The sequence below is a fragment of the Ixodes scapularis genome, unplaced genomic scaffold (genome assembly GCF_016920785.2).
Source record: "Ixodes scapularis isolate PalLabHiFi unplaced genomic scaffold, ASM1692078v2 PGA_scaffold4__175_contigs__length_147842914, whole genome shotgun sequence".
NCBI classification, from domain to species: Eukaryota; Metazoa; Arthropoda; class Arachnida; order Ixodida; family Ixodidae; genus Ixodes; species Ixodes scapularis.
Window position 1 is genome coordinate 140,538,683 of NW_024609879.1, and position 25,560 is coordinate 140,564,242.

At 46.2% G+C, this 25,560-nt stretch overlaps 2 protein-coding genes across 2 annotated transcripts; both read right to left on the reverse strand.

The window, feature by feature from the left end:
* Window positions 1–1,213: 1,213 nt before the first annotated feature.
* On the reverse strand, window positions 1,214–8,705 carry LOC115311069 (zinc finger protein 239-like). Its single transcript, XM_040213773.2, has 5 exons — window positions 8,633–8,705; window positions 5,001–5,102; window positions 4,785–4,861; window positions 3,020–3,263; window positions 1,214–1,980 (listed from the first exon to the last, which is right to left on the reverse strand). The coding sequence occupies exons 4-5, from the start codon at window positions 3,204–3,206 to the stop codon at window positions 1,331–1,333; spliced, it is 837 nt and encodes a 278-aa protein (XP_040069707.2). The 5' UTR covers window positions 3,207–3,263; window positions 4,785–4,861; window positions 5,001–5,102; window positions 8,633–8,705; the 3' UTR covers window positions 1,214–1,330.
* A 511-nt stretch (window positions 8,706–9,216) lies between these two features.
* On the reverse strand, window positions 9,217–25,169 carry LOC121837873 (histone-lysine N-methyltransferase PRDM9-like). Its single transcript, XM_042293725.1, has 4 exons — window positions 24,952–25,169; window positions 10,650–10,721; window positions 9,431–9,486; window positions 9,217–9,228 (listed from the first exon to the last, which is right to left on the reverse strand). Exons 1-4 carry the CDS (start codon window positions 25,085–25,087, stop codon window positions 9,217–9,219), a joined length of 276 nt encoding a protein of 91 aa, XP_042149659.1. The 5' UTR covers window positions 25,088–25,169.
* Between the last annotated feature and the right edge of the window lie 391 nt (window positions 25,170–25,560).

Here is a 25,560-nt window from a genome sequence, read left to right on the forward strand (position 1 = left end):
CGCGTTTGTAAAGCGTCTATAGACTCGTGTTCCCTTCTCTCATTATCTGTTCCTTTTAATTGGAGATTAACTTACAATGAGGACAAAGAGGTTCGCCCCGTAATCATCCTGACCATAATGTGCCTGCCTGTCGCGCTAAGCCAGGCGCTCCCCCGTGTCAGCCGCTGCTCCTAGCACTCCGGTGCAAAGCGGTGAAGCTCCACGCGGTCACACTGCTGAGAGGCGCAAGGGCCACGCTGTAATCAAGCGAACTTATCAGGAATGCAAGACTCTGGTTCCGTTTCATGTTGAATGCAAAAGTTTTCTCTGGGACTCTTAGTTCCTGACATCGACGACATCGTCTGAGACTTTAGTCGATGTCGGCGATCAACCAGCCAGCGCATCAATCGGCAAGAGCGCTTGATGCCCAGCATCAGCGTCTCTGGCCGGTTGATTCGCAGCATCCAAGGGCGAATTCCTGGCATTCGTCATCTTCTTGTACGTGTTCTTTCATCGGCTAGACCAACCAATGTCGCGTGACTTGCGCTTTTAGCATGCGTGTCTGTGGTTACATGCGTTCGAGTCTTCGGCTTTATTCTGATCTAAAACGAAACAAACTATACTGTGAGTACAGACGCTGTGAAGTTCCTATTTGCACAATACTTCTTTCCTTCTACTTCTCTGAGTATTAGGGTCGACCAATATGTATATATATATATATGTTTGCTTTAAGGCTGTCTCGGGGCAGGTTTGGCACAATTCTTTGCAAAATGACATTTTGGCGCAAATGACGCAGCATTTTCATCACTGCATGTCTCACGGCCAAAGGTCAGGCGGGTTCGGACCCAAACAAACTCTTCCTTAGAACTTGTGAAGCGAGCCAGACAGCCGAAACCGATGTGGACAGCGCCGACGATCATTCCACCAGACGTGGTCTAACGTTGCCCATCCAACCACCGCACTCTCCGATAGTCCTCCCGGCCCGAAAAGCACGTTCCGGTTCTCTCGGCTGAAAACGCGCGTTTTGAACCTGGCGTCGCAAAGTATACGGCCGACTTTCGAAGTCGCCCACCACCGCGGGAACTGTTCGTCAACGCTTTCGTAGACCAGCCAAGTCCCTCTCGTGCTAACGGCCCACAGCACAGCCTTCGTCGACCCTTACACCCACGGTTCGGGAAAGTCACCCTTTTGGACGATACGCTCGTGGGGAACAGTAAGCCGATGCCAATTCTATGTACAATGTATTTATTAAAAAGCAAAAGAAGAACTCGCCGGTGTCACCCTTGTCTTCGGGTTTCCCCAGTGTCGTTAGGACCCGGTGCCCTCCCCCCTCCCCCATCACGGAGTCCATCTACCGCTCCTGGTCGTCGGAGGAGTGCTGCCTCCTCATGTGGCTTCTGAGTTCGCATGGGAGCACGAATCCTCTGCCGCAGTCCCCGCACTTGTGGGGATACTCTTTTGAGTGCACCCGAATCACGTGCCTCTTTACGTTCCTTAAATGGCAGGTCCTGTAGGAGCACAGGTGGCAGGCATAGGCCTTCTCGCCGGAGTGGGTTCGCCTGTGCTTTGCGAGGTCACCTCTCTGGACGAATCTTCTCGCACACTCTGGGCAGACGTGGGGCCGCTCTCCGCTGTGCGTCCTCTCGTGCGTCCTCAAGTCTGCCAGCTGAGCGAACTTCTGCCCGCACTCGGCGCACTCGTGAGGGCGCTCGCCCGTGTGCACTGTCTGGTGCCTGGTCAAGTCATTCTGCGTATTGAAAGCCTTGCCGCAGGTGCCGCACTTGAAGGGCCTCTGTCCCGTGTGGGTGCGCTGGTGCCTGACTAGGTTTGGTTTCTTATCGCTGGAGTAGGGACAGTGACCGCATCGGTGCCTGCCCCCTCCCCTCTCGTGCATCCTCTTCCGGTGTCCCTGGAGGTGCTCGAGGGAAGCGAAGACGCTGTCGCAGTCCCCGCACGCGAAGCTCTCCGCTGGCCCCTCGAGGGACGGTGCCTCTTCTTGGTCTGCACATGGACGAGCAAGGCAAGGGGGGCAGAGAGTTAAGGGGGGGACACTACCGTAAAATCCCGAGATACCCCTCCCCCAAAAGGTGACCCGCCCCCCTCCCCCCCCCCCCCCCCCATTTTCGGATGGATTTGTTATTTTCTTTTAAAGGGGGGGGGGGGGGGGGGTTCAACGATTTTAAGATTACAAAAATATGCATCTCGTAATTTTTACGTTGTTTATCATGTCCCGGAGGTCACAGAAAACATCTCCTTCATTAAAAAATATCGCTATTCCGCTGCATGATCACAAAGCAAAAGTCAAGCTTTTCCCCCCACCTGCAGCAACGAATGGCAGCCGAAAAAACTACAGTGAAAAGATTACATGACCTCACACGGCTCTAAGCTACAGCCTGAGGCCCACTAATGTCAGCAGAGAGAGAGAGAGAGGAAGCGTCCTCCGAGAGAGCACAGGGGCACCAGAAATGCAATACACGCTGTCGAAATCGGTTTTCTGTTCCTTACTTTAGGAGTGTCAGAGGGCAACTTCCACAAGTGTTTGACCGAAGTCCGGAAATCGCTGCAACCCCCCTCCCCTTTAAAACACCGAAAGGTAGACCACGCTTACTAATCGTAGCGTTCGGATCAACGATGCCCTTGGCGTAAATGCGCCCGGTTAGCTAGGGCAGGATATAAAAGCGAACATTTCTGACTGGGAAGTACAGTCATCTCTGTTTCATTGCCCCTTCGCCGGGATAACATGTCTGATAGACACATTATCTAAAAATAGCATTTGTGTTTTCAACTTTTATGGACTGCACACCGACAGGTAGACCACTCCTCATTTTCATACAATTTTTTTATCTATTCTAGGTGGACTATATCTCAGGAAAGTACCGTACCTTCAAATCCCAATTTAAAAAAAAAAAAAAAAAAAAATTTTTTTTTTATTTTTATGCATTGTGATTCCACAACAAATAGTGCACTCCTGACAATTTGTATTGCAATGACAAACTTCGAAACTCAGCTTAGCTTTGCATCCGCGATGTCCCCCACTCACGCTTCTTCTGGGCTCCGTCCTTGGCTTCGACGAGTCCTAGCTCGGCGCCAAACTCGTCCCCGTACCAGACGAGCAGCTCGGTCCCCGGCGCTATTTTGGCCCTTGTCTGGTAGTAGACGCCTCCCCTGTGCTGGAAGGCCACGAGGTTCTGGCTCTTCTCGCTCGGGGCGCAGTTGACGTAGCGCATCCAGTTGGACTCCGACAGGGGCCGGGCGTCCACCAGGTAGCCGCACCGGCCACGCACCTGGATCCGGGCAAGTGCACGCGGTGACGCACCACTTTTACACCCGCCTCAAGCATTTCAAGGAGATTGTTTTGGCAACTGAATCAGATTATCATTGATTTAGTGTTTATTTGGGGATACATTTCTTGAACTTCGAGTTCTTATGCTATAACTGAGGTACTGACGAGAACAAAGAAACCTACTTGTAACTTCCGTAATTTTGGATGCGCTCATCTGGGAATGGGTATCTCTGAATTGTCGGCTTTTCGTGCTATCTGTGCGAGTACAACCTGAAGGTGATGCGTGCTGCTTGCACATTGTTGCTAGTAAAAAAGTATCTTTAGGATACCGCACCGCCAGAGCACAAAGTATTTGCGTCTTTTCTAGCGCTCTAAACTTGTTCCTGTAACACCCTTAGGATGTTATCCTTGAGACCAGCTACACCCATAAGTGTGTATGGTATTCCATAGTGTGTACCCCGACAATTCCATCCTCCCTTTCAGGTTCAGACCCTTCGAGTTCACGCATGCTCACGCAGCCCACAGGGAGCACTGCACCTTCCAGGTGTATCCGTTGCCCCCGCCGGAGCCGGTGAAGCGCACGCCTTCGTAGGGCCCGTAGCACAGCCTGGCCGGGAGGGGCCTGAGGGTGAAGACCCCCTTCCCGGCCCCCTTGATGCAGGACCGGGCCAGCGTCAGACCCTCGGGCAGGGTCTTGTTCGCGCGCTGGGGGTCTCCCGGGGGAACCTGAATTAATCAGAGGGGACGGATATGATGTTGCAAGTAATATATAAAGAGAGCTCACGTGGTGCAAGGACTTTGTCAGCCAGGATGACAACTACGAACTGGGTATTTGTTTGTACTTTTATTTATTTTCAAACGAACCGATAAAACTTCGGTGTCACTTATGTTTTTGGTAGTCTGGCATAAAATGTCTACTAAAAAGAAATGTAAGATTTCCTGCTGTGATTCCAAACCCGTGGTCTGTATAGGACACTCGAGAATGGGATACTTTCTGACACATCCAGCTACGCTAAAACTATAAACCTGCAGGCGGGAATACCACTTTTTGCATGGTTCACTTCGTTGACAATGGCAGAATATTACGGTAGCAGATAATTTAACGTTTTATGGTTTCGATCGAGGTTTTTCTGGATATCCTCCGATGTAATCACTAAAATATAGACGCTCGATATTTGAAGTCCATTGTCTCCAATGTCAAGTCTGGATAATGACTTAATAGAGCTACACACTAGACTTCGCAGATTCTCATCGTTGGATGTCCAGTCTGGTGCTGAAACAATCGAAGCCCGCGTGTAAACTTTCCAGGGTAGCACGCGGAATTCAAGGAAGGTTATCGACGTACACAGGTAACGCCCGGACCCGAAAGTGAAAACTCGATCATGCCATGAAGTCCCTCTTGTCCCAACACAGATGGCTTCCACCGTCTCTTCGCAGCTTCCCCGCTCTCCTGCCATTTCAAAAGCTCACAATGCCTCCTCGATGCGCGCCAGACAACGAGAAAGTCGTGTAAATTCCTCACCGGGGTGTCCTTGACGAACTCGAGCGGTCCGTGGACGGGACAGTCGCCGTGCCGGTCTTCGCCGCACTCCAGGCAGTCTGCACAACGGACAACAGAGAGCAACCCACTTCTGTAGCCCCATTATATTGAATTAAGCTTTTGAAGTGAGCATGGGGTGTCACTGAGGGAAGGGAGAAGGTATCTTGTCCGAGTAGTTTCCGACTTCTGGACACTCACAGAAGAACTCGTCCTCGGAGGGAACTTCGCACTCGGCGTAGTTGACGGACTTGCGGCTCCGCTTCGGGTACCGCGTCTGGCTCGAGGTGCCCTCTCCGGGATCTGCGCACGTCACCGGAAGAAGAAAAGTCACGTCCTACCAAATGAACCGTTCACCCGATGCCCTGATGCCTTAGGTTATTTTCACTGCCCAGTGGCACCCCCCCCCCCCCCCCCCGAGCGCTGAACACGGGGCGCCCCCCCCCCCCCCTCTCTTGTGACGCCACTGCTTAGCTCTTCACATTCGTTGATGTCTGCACATGCGTGTGCTTCTCTCTGAAGGCTGGAGCTTCCATGAGACACAAAGGCGGTGATGAAGTATAGTACCTTACATTTTTGACCAACGGCGCACCGACGACCCGGGGGGGGGGGGGGGGGGGTTTAACCGCCCCCCCCCCCCCCTTTCCCCCGGAGTTCTTTTGTTTGTTTCTTTTTCACTTGACGTCGATGATTTGTTGGGTGAGAAAAGAAACAAAAACATTTCGGCCTGACGGGTTGGAACCTTTCCGAAATTCAGTTTGCTCACTTCACTCGCTATCATCATCGGAGTGTTAAACATTTCTGAAAACATCCTATGCCTGATTATGGATAGTCAGCACACTTTCGTAGTATTTATACCATTTATTTGTTTATTTCATATACGCTCAAGGTAAGTACATTGAAGAGGGGCGAGAGCTGTAAAATATTAACTATAAAGAACACATAATAGTAATGGCATGTTAAAAAAAATGGCAGTGATGTTAGCAATCGATGAGGTAAAATGGTTCCAGTCTTTATATTTTTGTGGCATAAAAGAATATTGATATGATGAAGTTCTAAAATTTGGAATACCGACCTTGTGGTTGTGATCAATGCGAGCAGATATGTAGAATGGTGAAGTAATACGGTTTATGACGAAGGGTAGCATTTTGATGAAATTTTTATGAAAAAGACACAAACTAGAGATTTTTCCGCAGTGAATTAGTAACGGCATTTGAAGTATTTTTTATGGTAGAAACGCTGGCAGTACGATGAAAGTTTTCCATATAAAACGAGCTGAGCGTTTTTGCATGGATTCAATAAGAGCAATTAGTGACGAGCGAGAGGGGTCCCACACAGCAGCAACAGTTTTTAATTTTGGACGCTTTAGGGCTTCGAACATGATTAGTTTTAATAAAGTAGGAGAGAGAAAGAGATTTATTTTTAAGCATCCTAACATACGCGGTTAGCACTGTAAATTACGTTTTCAATACGAATCTTTTAAGAAAGGTTACACGTCATACGAACACCAAGGTATTCGTAAACAGACACTGAAGCGAGAGAGGATTGCTGTTAAGATGACACGACATCGACTGAGCGTGTGACACATTCGTCGATGTAAATTTGTCAGTGTTTTGTCCCAACCAACCACGTGTATCCGTCGGACGTCCGAACAAGAGCCAAATATCCATTGCCAGAGAAGGACTGGACATCCGTTTCCGTATGTCCAAAGTCGGACGTATAGTGGACGTTGTTTGGATATATAGAAATGGATGTCCGAGGGCTATTCAATTGTGTATGTTCGAACATATCCCAGCAAGTGTTAAGAAAACATCCAAAAACAGTTACTTAAACCCTAGTAGCACGGAATGTTGCGGCAACATTACTGGAATGTGGCTAATATGGCGCAATGTTACGCCACATAAAACAATGTATATACAACGTTACATTTTGAGAACATCATGAAAATATATTGACACAATGTCACAAAAATATCTTGCAACGTCACGCAACCTTTGCTGATGATGCTTTAACGTTCCATTAGCCACTTCAGTGATATACGATTATGGCCAGATTGTAGCGGAATAGTGTCGGATATGTCGGTTATTTTCCGGTATATTGCGCAATCGTCAGCAAAGAGGCCAATAGAAGAAGACAAGTTCTACACCGAGTCGTTAATGGAAATAAGAAAGAGTAGCGTGGCCAAGCACTGAGCCCTGTGCGATACCCGAGGTGACTGGAACAGTACTCGAATTCGTATTATAAGCAGTAGCGAATTGTAGGCGGTTAGTTAAAAAGGCATGAATCCAATTTACTATACAAGAGTCAATTGATGGTAGGTTATGAAGAAGGAGTTTGTGGGAAACTTTGACAAAGGCTTTCGAGAAATCTAAAAAACAACAAAAAAAAAACATAATCGGTTTCATATATATTATCAATAGAATAATGAAGATCATGCGTGAAGGATAGTAGTTGCGTCTCACATGAAAAAAAAATGTTTTTTTTTAAATCCTTGTTTTGAACTTGAAAAATGAAAGGAACCACCTTCCGAACCACCCAATCGCTTTGCACTACGCCAGGGATAAGAGACTGCATGTAAAGTTTTGAGATAATTACTGAACAATGCATTTTAACAATTTTTCTAAGAACTTGATGTTAATCCCACATATTCCGGCACAGGACGAAAGCTTCATATTATTAATAATGCCAGCGATACAAATCGCGTCAACTGCCACTAAGTCTAAAGGCAAAAGAAAAAAAGCAGAAAACGACAATACCGGCCGGTACTTAGTTAACATTAGAGGTTGTTAAGGACAGCACTTTGCTAGCTCCAAGCGTAATGTGCCCTTCAAAAACAAGCTAAAAAAAAAAACGGACAGGAGAACACATAAAGGCGTTGGGGCAATCTGTTTTGTGGTAGGTGCGTTTACACAGCCATGTGCAGAGAATGTAATATGAAATGAAGATATGGATCTTGACCAAACCCGAAGCCCAGCACGAGGTCCAAATCCCCGTTGTCGATCTGCTTCGTCGTCTTTGAGCCCGGGTACACAACACAATCCATTTGGCCTTTTGTTGGCATTCGGAGACTGCGTTTTGCTCCTGCGTTGTTTCCTCTCCTGTGTTCGGTCGCTTGCCTCCAAGTCTGGAATCGGTTCAGCTTTGCCCTGGAGTCTAGCGATCTTTTGTTCCCGAAATTATTATACGGCCACAAGTATTTTCGAAGGTTGAAAAATGTATTTGAGATACTTGGTAGAATATAGCAAGAAATGTAATTAAGACAAAAGCAAATACTCTAGGCGAAATGTTTTTGTAAAATGCCGAAATACTACCAAAAGTACTTGAAATACAGTATGTTGAGTAGAGTATTTAAGGTAGGCGCAAGTTTGCTCTCATATTATTCGAAAGAATGAGACCTGCACCTGGATCAAACGTCAGAGCCCCATAATATTTCTGAGTTCCTATATGACGCCTGTCCGAAACAAGCTTGCGCATCGAACATAATGCGCACTGCAGAACCCATGGGTTTTTAAGGCCCACCCCTGCCCGTTTCGATCTGGATGAGCATCGGTCCTGCGTGCGGTCGTGTAGCACTAAGGCCGGATGCACGTAAACATACGAGAATCACAATGGGGCTAACTAACTTCACGCCGGCTAAAAGTACACACAGCGCTCTCCCATGGCTTCCACCTTGCAATGCCTCGTCAGGTTGGTCCCCTCAAATCTTGTAATAGTAGACATTTAACATTCAGGGGAAATGGAACTTCCCGTCATTGACAAAGATGCGATGACAATAACGGTGACGATATTCATAGTGAATACTCCCGCGTCAAGCACTTAACGGGTCCCCGTACCGTATTCCTCCTCCCGCTTCCCCTGCGCAGCGGAAAGCGGCTTCACGCAGGACCTCGAAGCCAGGCGGGAACTTCCTCGCTGCAGGGGCGTCGCTGCTCCCGCCACAGCGCTCTGAAAGGGCGGAGCACGTGACGACGGCCATGACGTCAACTGACGTCATAGTCATGGATTTTGCATGATCAGTCGCGGCTGTGCAGTGCACGTATGACCGAATAGTAAAGGCATGTAGCGAAGCGATATGGGCTTCGTTACCACGCTCCATTACTTCAGAATGTAGAAGTATGCGGTTTAAAAGTGTAGCCTCACTGTTTTTTTTTGTTTGTTTTTTGTTATATGCGACATTGGATAATTGAAACTTAAGGAGGTGTGCAGGCCAGCTAACTGAATACTGACACACTAACCCATAAGCGGGGGAAAAGCGGGACGGACAACACAAAGCTGGAGCTTTCATTTGTCCGTCCCGTTTTTGCTCCGCTCCTGTGGCACCGTGATCGTGAGTTTGTTGTTGAAATAAAAGCTTAGTCTAGGTGGCTTAGCAGCCGCCGCTCGATGAGAAGGTTTCAAGCCACAATCGCCCACCCATTCACCCAACTGACTGATACAGAGAACGTGTCGCCAAATGGGGCACAAAACTACGTCGCACGGAGCCGCCTTAGGCGCAAGGCCGTAAGACTGAAGTTTCCGCGTCATCGAAATGAGGAAAACGCGGCACAGCTTCGGCCGAACGCTAAGGCAGCACTTCCGTCCGATACCCCTGCCCTGCGTCGGCCTCCATTCGGTGACGTCATGATACCAACCCTGGGGGGCCTGTTCTCTTTCCCGGATGATCCTGCGGCGGCAGTGGTCGAGGCCTCTTTAAGACGAATCGAAAACATTTCGTGTTATTATGCGGATAACGCTGAAATCTTCGGCGTTTACAAAAGAGAAGCGAGATACGTGGAACTCGTTTAAGAAAAGAGAGAGAAAAAATGCGTTCGGTCCCCTTTTTTTCTTTTTTTGTATTCCTTATGACTTTTTGATCGTTCATCCGCGTATCTCCTTTATAAGTTATAAATATAAGGTTCGGTGTTTCCAGATATATCCGAAAAAATTAAAAAAAAAAATAGAAAAAAAAAAACAAGAAAACATTAGCCAGTAGAATTTTCGTCAATGCGAATTTATCCGAAAATTTATTATGTAGAATCCTGAGAATAAAAAAAAAAAAAAAAAAAAAAAAAAAAAGATAAAAAAAAAGGATGGTATTTCCAAAAAAAAAAATCTTGGTAGGAGGGAGTACAGGGTAAGTGGTCCCGAGGCCATTTCAGTTTTCTTTTAAACCTCGGACTGCTGACCAAAGGTTGTTTATCTTTAATCTCGTCAGGGTTCGTTCAGGACAATAAGAGTAAAAGCTATGAACCTCTATATTCTATGGGAGAAGATGTCAAGTGAAGTTTCTATGCTTCCGACCACGTCCGAGAGTTTTGTGACTTTAAACCTTTCTTCAGGCAACATTTGTTAGCAAGTTTTGTCGTGGGACAGGTAGTAGTCTCAACGTAAAGAGCACTAACGATATCTAAGTTTAAGAAATAGCGTTCGATGCGGTCGAGTTTTTATAAATTGTGCGTACATTGTTGTACAGATATTACCTATTTTTAATGTTGAATTTGAGAAAATTGGGAGTACAGCAATATCGAATTTCGAATTTGAGAGAATTAGAGATATGGAAAACGTAAATTTCGAAAAACCGCGATTTTACGGCAAAAAATGAATTCCGAAAAAAAAAAAAAAATGATCCGGTTTTTAGAATAAACTCCGAAAACACGAAACCCTTTTTGTTAGTAAGGAAAATGCTTAGTCGAGACTTCAAAGCGACGAGCATGTTGAAATTATTTTTCGTGGATGCTTGAAATGTGTATATATACAAGAAATTGTGTACGCCTTCTTCTTTTTTTCTCTCGGATAAATCAGTTTGTTGCGTGTGTTTTTCGATTCGTTCCTGACATTTCTGCCTGACATTTCCCTTTTTTTCGAACTTACGCTTTGTCCCTGCCGATCCAGGTCTTGATGAGGGCTTCGGCTTGATGAAGTCGGGCACCGGTGGAGTGCAGCCTATGGAAGAACCTCATTCAAGTTCATCACACTGCCATCGCTTCTTCGAGTGCAAGGGGAATCCAAGGCAGCGACTGAACTCGCCGAGCCTTTGTTGTCAGTTTCACGGAACCCAGATATTTGATACAAATACATCTTCAGTCAGGGAATTCTGCGCCATTTGGGCCAAATTGGGCGATGAGAGGAAGTCTGCTACATTTAGCGCCACATTGACATTTTTGCTAAGAAAAAAAAAAAAAAACGTGAACGCTACATTTATGCGATTGGCGCAGGCGAGTTATACGGGGACATGGTGTGGGAGGCTAATCGTAACGATTAGTCGGCTAATTGAGCAAAATGTTTTACTTGACTTTTTCATTGGTGAACATAGACATATGGCTCCAATTCAATTAGAAACTTACTGATCGTCATTCAAAACCACTAAATCAGTAATTTGTAGAAAGACTGTGAACGCGTGAGAAGCGCAGTAGTGCGCCAAAGTTACCGCACGTGCAGCAGGTACAAGGCTGGGGCTTCGTGATAAGAGACGGAAAAATCGCGCGAACTTGTTATCGCGTAGGTAGCATTGCTTCTGCTGCACCAGTGGTAGCTTTAGGGCACAAGTGCGCTTATCACCCGCTCAAGGTATTTCAAAAAATGACTGAATCAGTGGTTTTCGATGACGCTCAGTAAGTTTCTGATTGAAATCATATCTCTAGTTCGCATAAATAAAAGGTTGTGAACAAATATTACTTATTTGGTCAAATGATTGTTACGATTAGCGTATGTCCTCCTTGCCGTATAACTCACCTCCAAAAACCGCATAAGTATAGTTTTCACGGCTTCTTTCTAACAAATCTAATAAGGATTAAAAAAAAAAAAATCTCCCCGTATATGTATTTTACAGCGCCTCTACTCACCGGATATTGCGTTTCATCTTGAATCAAAGCAGAGTTCGAAAACTCTATCACATACAACCACACATACTAAAAGCGCTAGTCATGGGACATTCACTGCAAGAGTTAGGGCACAGGCGAGCTGGTGAATATTAAGCAGGACAATGTTGTGTGTGTCCTTCATGTTTACGTGTCTCCGGTTTTATTACGTTGCTTACCATTCACTGCACTTTATTGGTATTGCCTATAAAACAATAAGTACAGACGAATACAACGATGTCGCGCTTTGATGCTGTTTGATAGTTCCATTTGTTTCGTATCCTTTTAAGGCGAAACGAAGTATAAAGGTTGCTCGTGAACTGTGCTGGCCGGTTGATGCGCTGGACGGTTGATCGTCGATAGCGTCTAAATTTCCAGACGATGTCGGCAATGTCAAAAGCTAAAAGTCGCGAGAAAAAAAAAAGTGCGATGGCGGCTACTGCGATAAGCCAGACCCAGGTTCCTGTACTCCTGGCTAGAGCACTTGAACGGGCCGGGCAGCGATATTCGCTTAGAATAATTTTCCCTTTACACGACCTTACTGGCACTAGTGGGACACAATTGAATACTCACACGCAACGAATGACCAAGAAACTCCTTTGTTGCGGTGTAATTTCAAGGACAAATGCGAGCGTTTTCTCTCAATATCTCCTTCGGAAAACTTGAAGACGCAGCTGACGTGTCGCAGTACCCTCCAGTGTTGGCATTTCAATGCGGCTCATAGATTGGACTCCAGCATGATGTGAGCACTCAATTTTGGCTCGTGATATTCAACAGCTGATTCGACAAGCATTCGGGTATTGCCCCGTGTCCAATCTCTGCGATGAGGACAATAGACGAACCACAACAACGTCTGGAAGTCAGGGCGTGTCCTGTGCTTCGCCAACTCCAGCGCGCGGCTGTGCTCAACACTAGTGGCATATAATCGGCTCCAGATCACGTGGCGCTTGTTCTCGTTGCGAGTTGCATAGGTGAACACTGCTCGTTTTTCTTTTAATTTTTTTCTGCGACTTCAATCGCATGGGGTGAAAATCGAGAGCGTCTCATAGGTCATTAACGTCAGGTATTCGTTCTAAGTTGTGAAGAAATCGTTGCATCGCCCCTTTCATTATCATGTGTGGCATATGGCTCCAGGCCGTAGTTACAGTGCACCAATACACTTGCGCAGCTCGCGTCAGCCTTCAGCGCCTCTCACCAGGGTAAGCTTCACCGCTTTGCACCGGAGTGCTAGGAGCAGCGGCTGACACGGGGGAGCGCCTGGGTTGGCGTGAAATAGGCTCTGAACTTATGTTCGGTATTATTACAGGTCTATCTTTTTGGTCTTAAATCTCAGTCGACCCCTCATTTTAAGAATCTGTGCCGATAAAAATGAAGAAATCGCCGGTCTATATTTGAATAGATACGGTAGTCAATGTAGTTGCCGTGTATCGAAAGAACGGCAAACTTTGACTTGACTCTGGTTCCAACGCCGACAAAGAGCAGTGCCAGTGTTAATGCACAAGTGTAGGTTTTCCTAATATTTGTGGATGGTTGTTTCTTCAGTTTATTATATATTTCAGATTATTCTTAATGTTAGCAGATGGGCTGGTATTTGCCGGAATTTGACATAAATTACACACACGCACACACACACACACATTATATATATATATATATATATATTTAGACCGAGTAAACTACCGAATGTAAAAGAGAAAGAAGGAGAGAGCCTTTATCCCGAGAAAATGTTGCGCCATGATTTATTTTTAAACAATGTTCTTAATACTCATTGTAAATGAAGCCTACTGTGACCTCGGCCTTATTTCTAAAAAAAGGCCCTGTGAATTATTTTTGTGCCCTGCCTATTCTCATTATAAAAAAGTAGGTAATAATGCTCTAGCATCAAAGAGGAACCCGCAATCATTATCAAAGATAAACGCATTTAACAATGCCACCACTTTCTTTTTTTTCTTCTTTTTTTAAGTGATCTGTTAACAGATGTTGGCATCTGCTCCTAAAGCGTCACTGGGTGATCCAAATCATTACTACTTTGCTCGGTACAAAAGGCCGACTGCCGTTTGCAGGCAATATTTTGAGAGGCGGTGATGGCTGATGCATCAGAGCACTGCACGGTCCCGTGCTAGCCCGAAGGCCCGAGCCCGGCCCGGCCCGGGGCCCGCCTCGGGCCGTGCTTGGGCAGTCGTGTGCCGCTAATTCTAAACTGTTAATATCAAAAGGTGTCTTTATTGATCTTTTAGGTTCAATTAAAACAAACGAAGTGCAAAATCACTACAGCGCCGTTAACAAAAAGAAAAAGGCGTCTTGCACTTGTAAAGCCTTCAAGTGGATAAAAGAAAACGTACGGACTCCACGGCATAGTGAAGGAGTGCGCGCTTTATCCTTAAACAGTTTTTTAGGTTAAAGCCTGCAAATGCTTTGACGGGATCGGGCCGTGCGCGGGCTTGTCTAAACATTCTCTCGGGCCCGGCCCATGTCTCTACCGGGCCGGGTCGGGCTGGGCCTAGAAATTCCGTCCCGTACAGTGCTTTGTTCCGCACGGCTTTTCGATCTTAGAGGGGCACTGACACATCAAAATCATATTTTTTTTTATTATCCGAAACGATTGAAAACGATGCCGGGACATTACCCTCAAAATTTGAGATTTGGGAATTCAGTATTCGTGAAGTAAAAAAACAATTTCCAAATGCCGAATTCGAAGTTCCCGCGCGATCGGCGCCGGTGCCTTGACGTCAAAAATTGAGGAGACCTGAGAGTCGACTTCCTTTCACCACTCCCTGCTGTTGCCATGGCGACCCAAAGCGAGGAGGAAAGGAGTGAGCGGCGGGGTTGCGGCGGACCGGTTTTGAGCGGTGTCGCCTGTTTTCCGTTGGAGGATACAAATCCAGGAGACGGCACCACAACGAACTCCCGATTTTTGGTATTTCAAAAAGAAGGGCTGTAGTGCGTTCGCAATTGCGTTAAAAAACATGTTTTAGGATTGCCGTAATTAAATGTTATAGAGATGTCGCCTACAAAGCTTCTAAATTTCCTGATTTTTGACGTCACCGATCAAAAGAAGCGAGGAGGCGAGAGGCGGGAAAATCAAACGCCAAAAATAAAAAGGCGCGCGCGCGCGCGGGAAAATTTTTTTTCGCGGTGCGGTTTTTTTTTTGCGTGTCTATGACTACAACTTGCATCGTTTTAGACAATAAAAATAAATACGACCTTTGGGGTGTCAGTGCCCCTTTAGGCGAGCTGAAACATTTATGTTGTAGATATTGAAAAGGTTCGTGCAGTTGTTTAAACTCTTAATAGATCTTTTGTACATGAATACAGATATTATTACTAATATTATTATTATTACTACTTTGGTTATAATGACACCACTGCACGCAAGCCAGATAATAAAAGAAAAACAATTTTAAATTCCCGTCATAGATTTCTTCTTTTTTTTTCATTTTGTTGCATATTGGTATATACCGATCCTTGGGCCATGAGCCGTTTAATTATCAGTTGAAATAAAAAAAAAAATGTTTCAATATCATTTCAAAGCTACCTGGAGCGAAAGTTAGTCTCTTTCTTGCACAGGGGCTGCCATGATGCCAGAACGCCGAGCTCTTATTGGTTGGCTGAAAGAAAATAGAGGGCGCTTATGTCTACCCACTATCCTCTCAATGAAAGCCAATCAGAGCTAGGCGTTGTTCTGACGTCGCCTCAACTGCTGCGAATCTCACGAGGATTGACCGGTAAGAGTTTGTCCTTGTCACTCCAGAGTGGCTCCATTTCACAGCGGACCTCGATACCGAGGCTACAATATACCAGGGACCCGGTGTTCGGGCTTAGTATCCTAATGTAGCATATCGAATACTAATGGATAGTTTTATGTCTCAAATTATTCTTCGCAGCCTTCCCTTTCGCCAAATTCGCAGACGCCCTTTTTTCAGAGGCTCTGCTAACGCTCACCCATTCGTAGGAGAAGGTCGTAGTTTTCCTTGAGATTGGTCATTCTTGACTTCACGTAGAATGACAAGGTGTTCCATTCTTCATCCGAGAAATATTCTCGGATGAGGCTGAAACGAGGCAGGTCTTCGGAAGACATTTTCGTGGAGAGGCAGCCGAGTGGCGGTCGCAGAGCGGGATTCCCAAGAGACGCTCAACTGTCGTCTGCTAAACTTCCCGCGCTTGCCGCCACTTTTTTTGATCAACCAACAGAGCGTGATACTGCGCCGCGGAAAACTTAATAACGATAACTTTTTATTAACGGTTTTCGCATTTCCTTGCATATAAATTCTCGGTGAAACATTTATCGTTACATTTCTCGAACCTTTTTTCGCTCTCATCAGATGGCAGGGCAAGCGGAACCGGAAATCGTACCGGAAATGAATTTGAAATCGCAGGCGGCAACGTTCGGCCAGTTCGGCGTCCCGGAGAAACTTGTGTCCGTTGATTCATCGTTTCTAACGTGAGCTCTGAAATCAATCCCATTTCTTTTATAACGTGCTGCTGCTTCCTTCCTGCCTTATTCGCCGGATCAAGAAGAATCATTCGGAAAGCAGTTCGGTTAGTCAGATCCGAGAAAACCATCGTAAAACAACTTTTAGATTGTGTTTATATTAACGCTGATCTGTCGAGGTCCGCTGGAAACGTTTCGGATCCCGCATTTGACATTTCCCAGCCTTCACTTCTGACAGAACTGAAATCGACCAGTTTGCAAACTGCTCGATTTAAGTTCTGTCAGAAAAAAAAAAAAAAAAAAAAAAAAAAGAGAATGCCTTCGACAGACCCTGAAAATGTAGGCGTCCGATTGCGAGTGTAGTTTAACGCGTTGTTGTCGGGAACTGTGGAACAGTTGTCGGGAACTGTGGAAAGAACAGTAAAGCAGGGCAAGACGTAAGTATCTTAGCATGCACAGCGATTTCAGGCACCGAAAAAAGAAACCATGAGCACATTTGCTACATTCTTTTCTGTGCCGGTTTCTTCACAACAAAGTTAGTAGTTTGCTTTACTTCACGGCAATCAGGTGTATATATTAGTAATTTGTATATTTCTTTTTAATTTTCTATCAATTAATACCACATAAGCAACGCTTTTTTTTTACCTCATTATTTTTTTTTTAGGTCGTCAAATTCGTTGGAGTCCCTGCTGAGTTGTCTGCACTGCCAAGTGGTCTCTGTTTCCGTGTGAGGGGGGGGGGGGGAGGAGGAGGAGGAGTACTGTCGATTTGAATTGTACAGCTTATACTCCAGCCCCCCCCCCCCCTCTCTTGGGGTTCAAATAAACACCATTTCCATTATTATTCAATAAACTTACCGGCCTTCGAATATATACACGTTCACACAAAAAAACAAAAAAAAAAAAAAAAAAAAAAACAGGCAGGACGACAACCACAATTCGACGTTAAGATCCCGCCTTCGAGCATATGGAGGCGTCCATGGGCACAGAACCATTAAAAACAAACAAATATGCTTATTTACAAACTCTTTGGCGAGGCTCTTCCTTCCGGGTCGACCTGTGGCATGACAAGCGGACACCCAGCGATTTCCCTACACACCCTCTAAAGGGGGGGTGTACGCCCAACTTTTTTTTTTTTTCTGAAGGCCCCTCCTTAATTCGCAACAACTTCTCTATTCTCAATGCTCCCTTAACCCCAACCCCCTAAAAATCTTACACACCCCCCTAATTTCAATTCCTAGGGAAACCCCTGGCAACCCCATCCCCCAAAGTGTAAGGTTGGTCTGCCTCTGAGGAGCGGCGACACTTTGAGGAACGGCGAAACCAGTAAAAGTCGTTGCAGGGCCCCTTTAAAGGGGCCCTGCAACCACTTTTTGACTGGTTTCTAATTTGCACCGAACCTGAGTGCACTCAACGCAGTAACTTAATGAAACTTTTCTCTGATTTTCGCCTTATTTTAAAAGTTATAGGCAAATAAGAATTAAAAAAACAAGCAAACATCCAGCGCTCATGGCCGCCGCACTCCGAGTCGACGGCTCGAGAGGGCGCCACTAAAGCACGTGTTAGATAGGCTGTATGAAGCGGGCGGCCAGGGCGGTTCGCATCGCATTTGCTGCGCGATTAAAGACTATTTCAGCATGACACTTCATTGGCCACCAACGACAGCAAGCTCGGGCTAAAGATCCGTTCAGAACGGGAGCCACTTCGCGCTGCCATACCGCCCAACGGCCAAATCGCCAGGAGGGACCGCGCGGAAGGCCTTCGGAACACTCGGAACCGGTTGCATCCTCGAGCCGGTATACGACCGCAGTGCCACTGCGTACATCAGAAACCTTTCTACGCTCCCCGTTCGTCGGAGCCTCATCCCAGTAGCCCTTTCTAGTATGTGCCGTTTTTTCCACCGCTTGGTGGCGGGTATGTCGACGGCTCTACTGTAAAGGGCTTCACCCTATGCCTACCGAAGACAACATAGATTTAATAAAGTCATTGGGTTTTAGAGACAGGGAAGAGAGTGTGGATTTCAAGACTGCAGAGATTACCAAGTAAAGATTAAGTGAATGGTGGCAGAAATCGAGAGAAAACTAGGTATTTTCTTATCCACTGATGGCAAGGGGGTTTCATAGCCTCACTTTCTTTGCACTGCGGAGTGAATATAGATTTCACATTTAAATATTCTAAGCTTAAATGGTAAAACAAATAGGCTAGGTGGCGTAAGCTACCGCCCGATCCAAAGGGCTCAGCCGTATTCATTCATCCATCCATCCATCCATTTCTTCTTTTCGTACTTTATAAACTGCATTCGTTTCTTTTCTGATATAAAATACTGAACAAAAACTACTTTCATACATAATTGAAACAGTTTGCGACACTTATATTTTCTATCTCGACTAAAAAAAAAAAAAAAAAAAAAGCTTTTAGCGGCTCTGACCAGTAGTAAGCCCAGGACGAAAAACGTGACCATTTCGTGCGCTTTCGGCAACGCGGGTCGCCCTCGTAGGTGGAGGAGGTTTCCGAGTCGTCCGGTTGAAATATGACGCACTGATATTTAGTTACTCTCTCCGTGCCCGCTGGGTTGCCCAAACCCCAAGAGGCGTGGAAACTGCAAAAAAGATTGACGCTTAAATATGATTGCAGGGCCCCTTTAAGCTGGGACTGCAGCTGAGGCTAGAAACGCGACAGCACGGGACCTCGGCTTTAAAACATTCTTCCACAGTACACGCGCATGCGCTTGAAACTCACATTTCAAAGTAGGAAGCGCAGCTAGCTCGCGGTTCTAGCTCTGGCTGCAGTCTCGGCCTAAAGGCGAACGGAGTATCGACACTGGCAGGGTGAGAACGGCAGAGCGTATCTTCCGGACGCCTGGCGCCCAGCGTGCAGTCGTTTCCTCCTGTCATACTTTGGCTGTGTGTGCGCGTTCGTGGCCCACGAGATGCCAAGGAGCTCTGGAAGATATCAAGCTAGCGCTCGAGGCGAGGCAACTGGGAGATCTCCTTGCCATTCTCATGCTGTCAGTGACCGTAGTTCTGCATTTTTATGCAGAAAAAATATTGTTTTCAAGAAGACACTGTGTACACGAGTACATATTGGGCACCTGCTCAATGCTAGAAAATGCGAGGAAAACTTGTATAAATGGCTTGCATCGATATCGCACCAGCTGCTATGAGGGTGTTCAGCTTGCTGCCGAGCATGTATGAACAATGCATCTCCTCATTTGTTTTTCTCCTGAACACATAGGAATAACCACGGGCATGCTGGGATGACGTCATGTGCAAGCCATGTGCAACCACAGTATAAACATAGTAAAAGAAATATTTAAATCAAAACCAGTATTAAGAAAATTCACTGAATCATATCTCTCACGAAGAACAGAGTGGGAGACCAGTTTACCAGTCGAGGGAAGCTTCAAATAAAAAAACAACAAGAATACACGGCACAGATTATACACAATGCAACACAAGCCTTTGTAACAACCGACATAAAAACTAAACGGAAGATGACTGCTGTGCACTTGGCCAATGAAAACAAGGAAGTGTTGAAATCACGCCAGACCTCCTTTTATTTGCGCTATTTTTAATATGAATCTTCTCTCGCATCCAAATCGCCGTGAGATCCATTTTGCATGGATGCAACAACTACAGGAACTGCTATCTCGTCTACGCTTTCTGCTTGTCCGTTTTTCTGTGGGTTGCAGGCACCCTTCCACGAGTGTTTTTTTCAGGCCATCCATGTGCCGCTCTTCCTCGTCGTCGGTCCTTGGGAAGCCAGCCTTTACCGATCAGCCGTCTGAAGGGTCTCTCAACAGTTCTGCAACGAAAGAGAGAGACAGCAGTTATACAACAGCTCCTCTTTCAAGCTCATCTCTCCTGGGCTCATACAACCCATCTCTGCCACGCTGCTGGCAAAACCATTCCTGTACTCCATCCCTCGCTCGAGCTGCTGCCATTGCTTATGCGTAACGCACTCTGCGCTTTGTAATCCACCCGACCACGGGGATCGTCAATGGTGTTTAAATTCTGCGGCATCACCAGGCATGTCACCGGGGTCGACATGGGATGTCCCCGTCCGCTCCGAACTCGGCGGACGGGAGCGTAGTTAACGACAATCTGTTCTGGCGTGCCACAGAGTCGCCGCCCTCTGCCGAAGAAATATGCACTTCCACTGACCCGTGTCTGTTCTGGCGTTCTCGCTTACATGCGACACCGTCTCTCCGCAGCTTGCGTCTGGCCAAAATACTTGCGCTGGAAACACCTTTCAACGTCGGCCTGCACCTACGCCTCCCAACGCAGCGACCGTACACCCTTCAGGTTGTTCGTTGTTTTTATCTATTCCGGCCTGACTCGAAACATTCACACAGCATCCGAAAATCCTGCCGCTTGGTTTGTTGTCTCAGAACAGAGCGGTGATGAAATTATATTTTTCGACAAGCATACGAAGGTGCTCTCAACGACGCTACACACTAAATTGCTCCCTGCCGCAACCAACATTTGATATTTTTACGGTTATTTCGCACGTTTTGCGGAATTCGGACGTCGCACTGTTCTCACTTGTTCCACAGGAAGCGGCAACCGGAAATAAAACAACACTGCTACGCAAGGCAGGTCGTGCGTTAAGCTACGAGGTTATCGGGTCATGGGGGAGCTCACGCACAGCTCAGGCTGAACTGTGGCCCTGTCGGCTCTGCCACTCACTACTTTCATGCAGCTGCTTTGGGGGTGAAGCCTCGTCAGTCAACAAAATAGGTAACAAAGCAACAAGGAGCTTGCCCAGCAGTTTGCCTATGTGAAAAATGGAAATGACTCGAGTGATGAAACTGTGCCGGTCCTTATCTGGAAACAATTGTCATAGGAGACATAAACGCCTGCAACGGCAGGGAAGATGTTGGAGTTTTTCAATGCCCTGGATCTGTAAGCCCAAGTAAAATGCAATGCGAAAATAATGTGGGAAAAAAACAGCCAACGTCCCACAAGCTGTATAACAGGTCGGGAGATGTGGAAATAGACGAGGAAGGTACAAAGAGCCTAGGAAGTGACCGCAAGAAATTAAGATTAAATTTGGCACATCAGAATCAGAACAGGCTCGGAAACAGAACGAGCAAATCGAGCCAAAATGAAGCTAAACTGTACGAAGTCCAAAGTATTTAGAACTTAGTGGCCGAACAACCCGAAAATAAGGGAAAAAGTGTGGGGAAATCCGGACGTAATCAGTGTGCTGAACGACATTTCATCGACATCAGTAATGCCAGAAGTATACTTCCAGGAAGAGGGCTGAAGACAAGTTCTTTTTTTTATTGTTTATGCGCTAAATATTTCTGCAGATATTACAACCCGAGTTTTGTTAGAGAGTGAACACTATCATCGTGTGTCCCATTTTGCCTTTCACTGTGTCGTGTGTCGGGCGCCTGGCGTCTTTATTTTAAGCATTCTTAAAGGGGGGGGGGGGGGGGCCGAGCCCACACATAAGAATACTTCGGGGTCTGTTTGCCCCCCACTCGGTCGTCGACATGCCCTGCAACGTTTCGTTGAAAGCGGCTTTCAGTGCACATACACTCGACCACTGGCATCCAAATGATAGCTTAGCTTGCAAAACCCTTGACAGTTCCGACAAGGCCTGGTGCAAGCTCGTGCCCAAGACAACATCACATTTTTCCCTGAGCAACGCAAAGAAAGAAGCGGCTGTACATAGCGCAGTCTGTTTGGAAACCTCAGATCAGGGCTCACAGATTTGTTTGCTTTATTGAAGCTACCCGGGTATACATTTAGCAAAGAAAATGAAGCGAGTAATCCCATCCAAGCTCTCAACGAAACATTGCCGGAGCACGTGTCCACGAAATGCGCGTTCTTTAATACCAGTCTACAAAATGTGTATCCAGGAAATGTGTTTCAACAAAATGCTACAGACCCACGAGGATGGAGTGCTTGTAATTTTTAAAAGAAAATGATAAAAATGTCGAATTGAGTATTCCCTACCTTCATTTAATGCACAATTGGCAATCAAAAACAGCATACCCTGGTCCGACAACAATGGAGTGAGGAAACGAGGTGCTTGATTACTTAAGAAGGAGCAACAGAAATTTCTCACTTTTAAGGACTTCTGGCGATGTGCACTCGAGGCAATGGTTCCGCAGCCTTAAAGGCAGTGTCTATAATAGCCGAACCAGGCAAACCAGCAGCACTCAGTCTAGTTTACCTTTATGCCATTCTGTCCGTTCACCCTTTTTATTTCCAACATTGCTAAACAATTAACCTTTCTGGTCGGTCACCCAAAGTTGTACGTCACAAAAGCCACCTGGATAAAAAAAACAATTCCAGCGGGACATGAAACTTGCTCACCTCCCCCCAAAAATACCATGGACTGGCGCCAGAGACTCTGCACGAGCATCGATACAACCCAGCATTGGGGAAGAGATTATCCAGCAGATGTTACCATCTTGTGCAGAGTACTCTGAGCAAGACATTTAGCCATGTCATTGTTAATAATAAAAATAACTCACCATGCGTTTTCTTTTTTAAATTGTCACATTAGGATCTGAACGTTTTTAGCACATGGCCATACCAAATATCGCACGAGGTTGCAGTGATCGAGTTGCCTGCGACGTTCAATTCATTTCCCACCGACCAATTTGGCATGCACAGTGACTTTGGGCGTAGGGACAAAGCCAAATACGGCGAGCCATGTACCCATTTGCCCCCTCTATTTTCCGTTTAAGTCCTTTTCCAACGACGTTACACCGCTTCCCGCCGCCCTCGGCCATGCACAGGGTTGTTCCTCGCGCTCGCTAGTACCCCTCGTTTACTCGGTGCTGCTCCTTGGCCAAATGGTCCCTCTAGACTTCACGCATACCGTCCTCAAAGTGCAAAGAGTGCAATTACCATCTCGCAGCTTTCACCTTGCTCCGCCATGCCCCGCACTGCTCGCTCGCCTTTATTCTCAAGTTCTCTCCGTGAGGCCAGAAGGCGGGTCAATATGGGATGCGGGATTGCTATAGGCACATGTTTGCTTTAGATCCTCAGATGCAATGACTCCAGGAGAGCCAAGTTCGACCAAATACCACGAAAGCCAATACTGGCAACTCTCGTGGAGCGTGATTGAAAAATGATTGCAGCGCCCCTGGCGAGCTCAGAGTCTCCGCTAGCAGACGAGTCCTCCACAACGCATTGGTTTTGCCTTTCTCCGTGCGAGGTGACCAAGGAAAACAAAATTGTCACGGGTATTCGCTGCTTTGAATGTTAAAATATAGGTGCCACCTCATGAGTGAAAGACATTTTCTTCGTGTGGAAATGATGTTAGAGCTTTCAAGGGTCAATTTAGGGGCTCTCCTGATGAAAACATCTCTGTGACATCTTATGTAGCTAGGCAAAACACCAATGTACCTTCACGCTGTTTTTTAAAAAAGGGCAATGTACGAAAATGCCAGAACATAGCAGCGGTTCAACTTTACCTTTCTTATCAATCAATTTGTTTTGTTGTTGCAATTCCCGTTTCTCATTTATATCTTGCTTATAACGTTTTGCTCAATAGGTGAGCTGGCTAATCCCACTAAGAGCGTCTCTGTAAGAAGAAGCAAAAGGAAATTTTGAACCATGTACGTTATTGCGATGTCAGTAGGCTCTGGAAGAAGTCGATCGTGCACATGCAAATCTGACGCTATTACGACGAGTTGCCTTTTTTCTGCGGCATTGCGCTTTCGTAAAAATTTCCATGTGTTCTCAACGGCAAGTCTCAAAGCTTACGCAGGGTCTTAAAAAACTTCTTCGGCAAATGACGACGAACGAGTAGATAATGTGTCTTGAGCACGTTGCCGCCAGCCGCTGCAAAGCTAGCAAAACAACAATTTGCTTTTGAGCAAGATGGCCGTCCGGTGGCTTCAATCGCGCTGCAGCGAGCGAGCGGGCAAGCGCGATCCAGCAATTGTCATAAAAATCAGTGCCAGGAACAGATGCTTATAGCCAATAATAGTGCATTGAAGCCAACCAGGTCGAGGAAAGTTGCCTAGAGCCAGTAATATCCAGTTGAAGTCATTCAAATTTATGCACACTCTAATTGCAGAAATCGTCCAATCGTCCCTGAGAGCCATGCATAGCCATTTCAAGCCGATTTGGCCAAGAACAGCGCATAGCCAATAGAAGCCACTTAACTCCGTTCATATTCAAAATGTCATACCATGAAGCGAGGCAGATCTTCAGAAGAGATTTTCTTTCAGACGCAGTCAAGTCGCAGTTGCAGGGCGGGATGCCGAAGTGACGCTGTGGTAATATTTCTCGGAGGGCGGCTTGGTCTCTTTCCAGTTGGTCAAACTGCACACGCTTGCCAGCTTGAATCAGCAGGAGAAGACAACTTTTCTTAGCACTGACAAGGCGTGAAATGGAATTTATCAGGCCAGAGCTAGATAAAGAAAAATCATAAACATGGGCAGTCTACAGTGACTCAATCCTTATCGATGCTCCCGTTCGTAACTTCCTCTCTTTTAGCCCTCCCCCGTTCTGGTCAAGGTGCGCATTTCTCGTACCAGGAAATAAACATTGGTTGTTTTTAAATTAGAGAGTGGGGTTGTCAGGGAAAGTCCTCAATGTTTTTATTATTTCTCCTGCCAACCCCATGTATTTTACGTTCAGTTTCCTGTATTAGACTGAACGGTATTCGCCGTAAGCAGTGTGACCCATACTTTAGGGTTTGTCGTTGTTGCTGCTGAGTACAAAGTTTGACTTCACAGTGGACTTCGATACGGAAGCTACAGTTAACCAGGGACCCAGTGTTTAGGCATATTACCCTAATGTTGTATATATTGAATACTAATAAACACCTTTCTGTCCCAAATTTTTCTTTGCAGCCATTCCTTTCTATGAATTCGCAGACGCGCTTTTTTCAGAGGCTCTGCCAACGCTCACCCATTCCTAGGAGAAGATCGTAGTTTTCCTTGAGATTGGTCATCCTTGACTTCACGTAGAATGACATGGCGCTCCATTCCTCATCCGAGAAGTATTCTCGGATGAGGCTGAAGCGAGGCAGGTCTTCAGAAGACATATTCGCTGGGGCGCAGTCGAGCCACGCCAGGGTTGCAGGGCGGGAGCTTGGTCTCTTTCCAGTTGGTCAAACTGCACACAGTTGCCAGCTTGAATCTGCAGGAGAAGACGACATTTCTTAGCCCTGACAAGACGTGAAATGGAATTTATCAGGTCAGAACTAGAAAAAGAAAAATCATAAACACGGGTAGTCTACGTTGACTAAATCCTTATCGGCACTCCTGTTTGTAACGTCCTCTCCTTCAACCCTCCCCCATTCTCGTGAATGTGTGAATTTCTCATGCCTGCAAATGAACATTCGTTGTTTCTTAATTAAAGAGTGTGGTTGTCTGGGAAAGTCCTCTTTGCTTTTATTCTTTTTATCTTAAGTACTTTTGTGGGGTTCCCAAGAAACAATGAGCCCTTTCTCCCCTCCTGCTCCGGTGCAAGGTTTCAGAGTGCACAGCAAAAGATGGACAGTCATGTCAAGCGCCG

Excerpts from the sequence above, each read along its gene's own strand:
- LOC115311069 (XM_040213773.2), bottom strand. The coding sequence starts at position 3,206 with ATGCGCTACGTCAACTGCGCCCCGAGCGAGAAGAGCCAGAACCTCGTG. Across the intron at positions 1,981-3,019 it reads GGACGGAGCCCAGAAGAAGC|ACCAAGAAGAGGCACCGTCC; the intron begins GTGAGTGGGGGA and ends GTCCATGTGCAG.
- LOC121837873 (XM_042293725.1), bottom strand. The coding sequence starts at position 25,087 with ATGTCTTCTGAAGACCTGCCTCGCTTCAGCCTCATCCGAGAATACTTC. Across the intron at positions 10,722-24,951 it reads CGATCTTCTCCTAGGAATGG|GCTGCACTCCACCGGTGCCC; the intron begins GTGAGCGTTGGC and ends GTTCTTCCATAG. Across the intron at positions 9,487-10,649 it reads TGGATCGGCAGGGACAAAGC|AGGCCTCGACCACTGCCGCC; the intron begins GTAAGTTCGAAA and ends TTCGTCTTAAAG.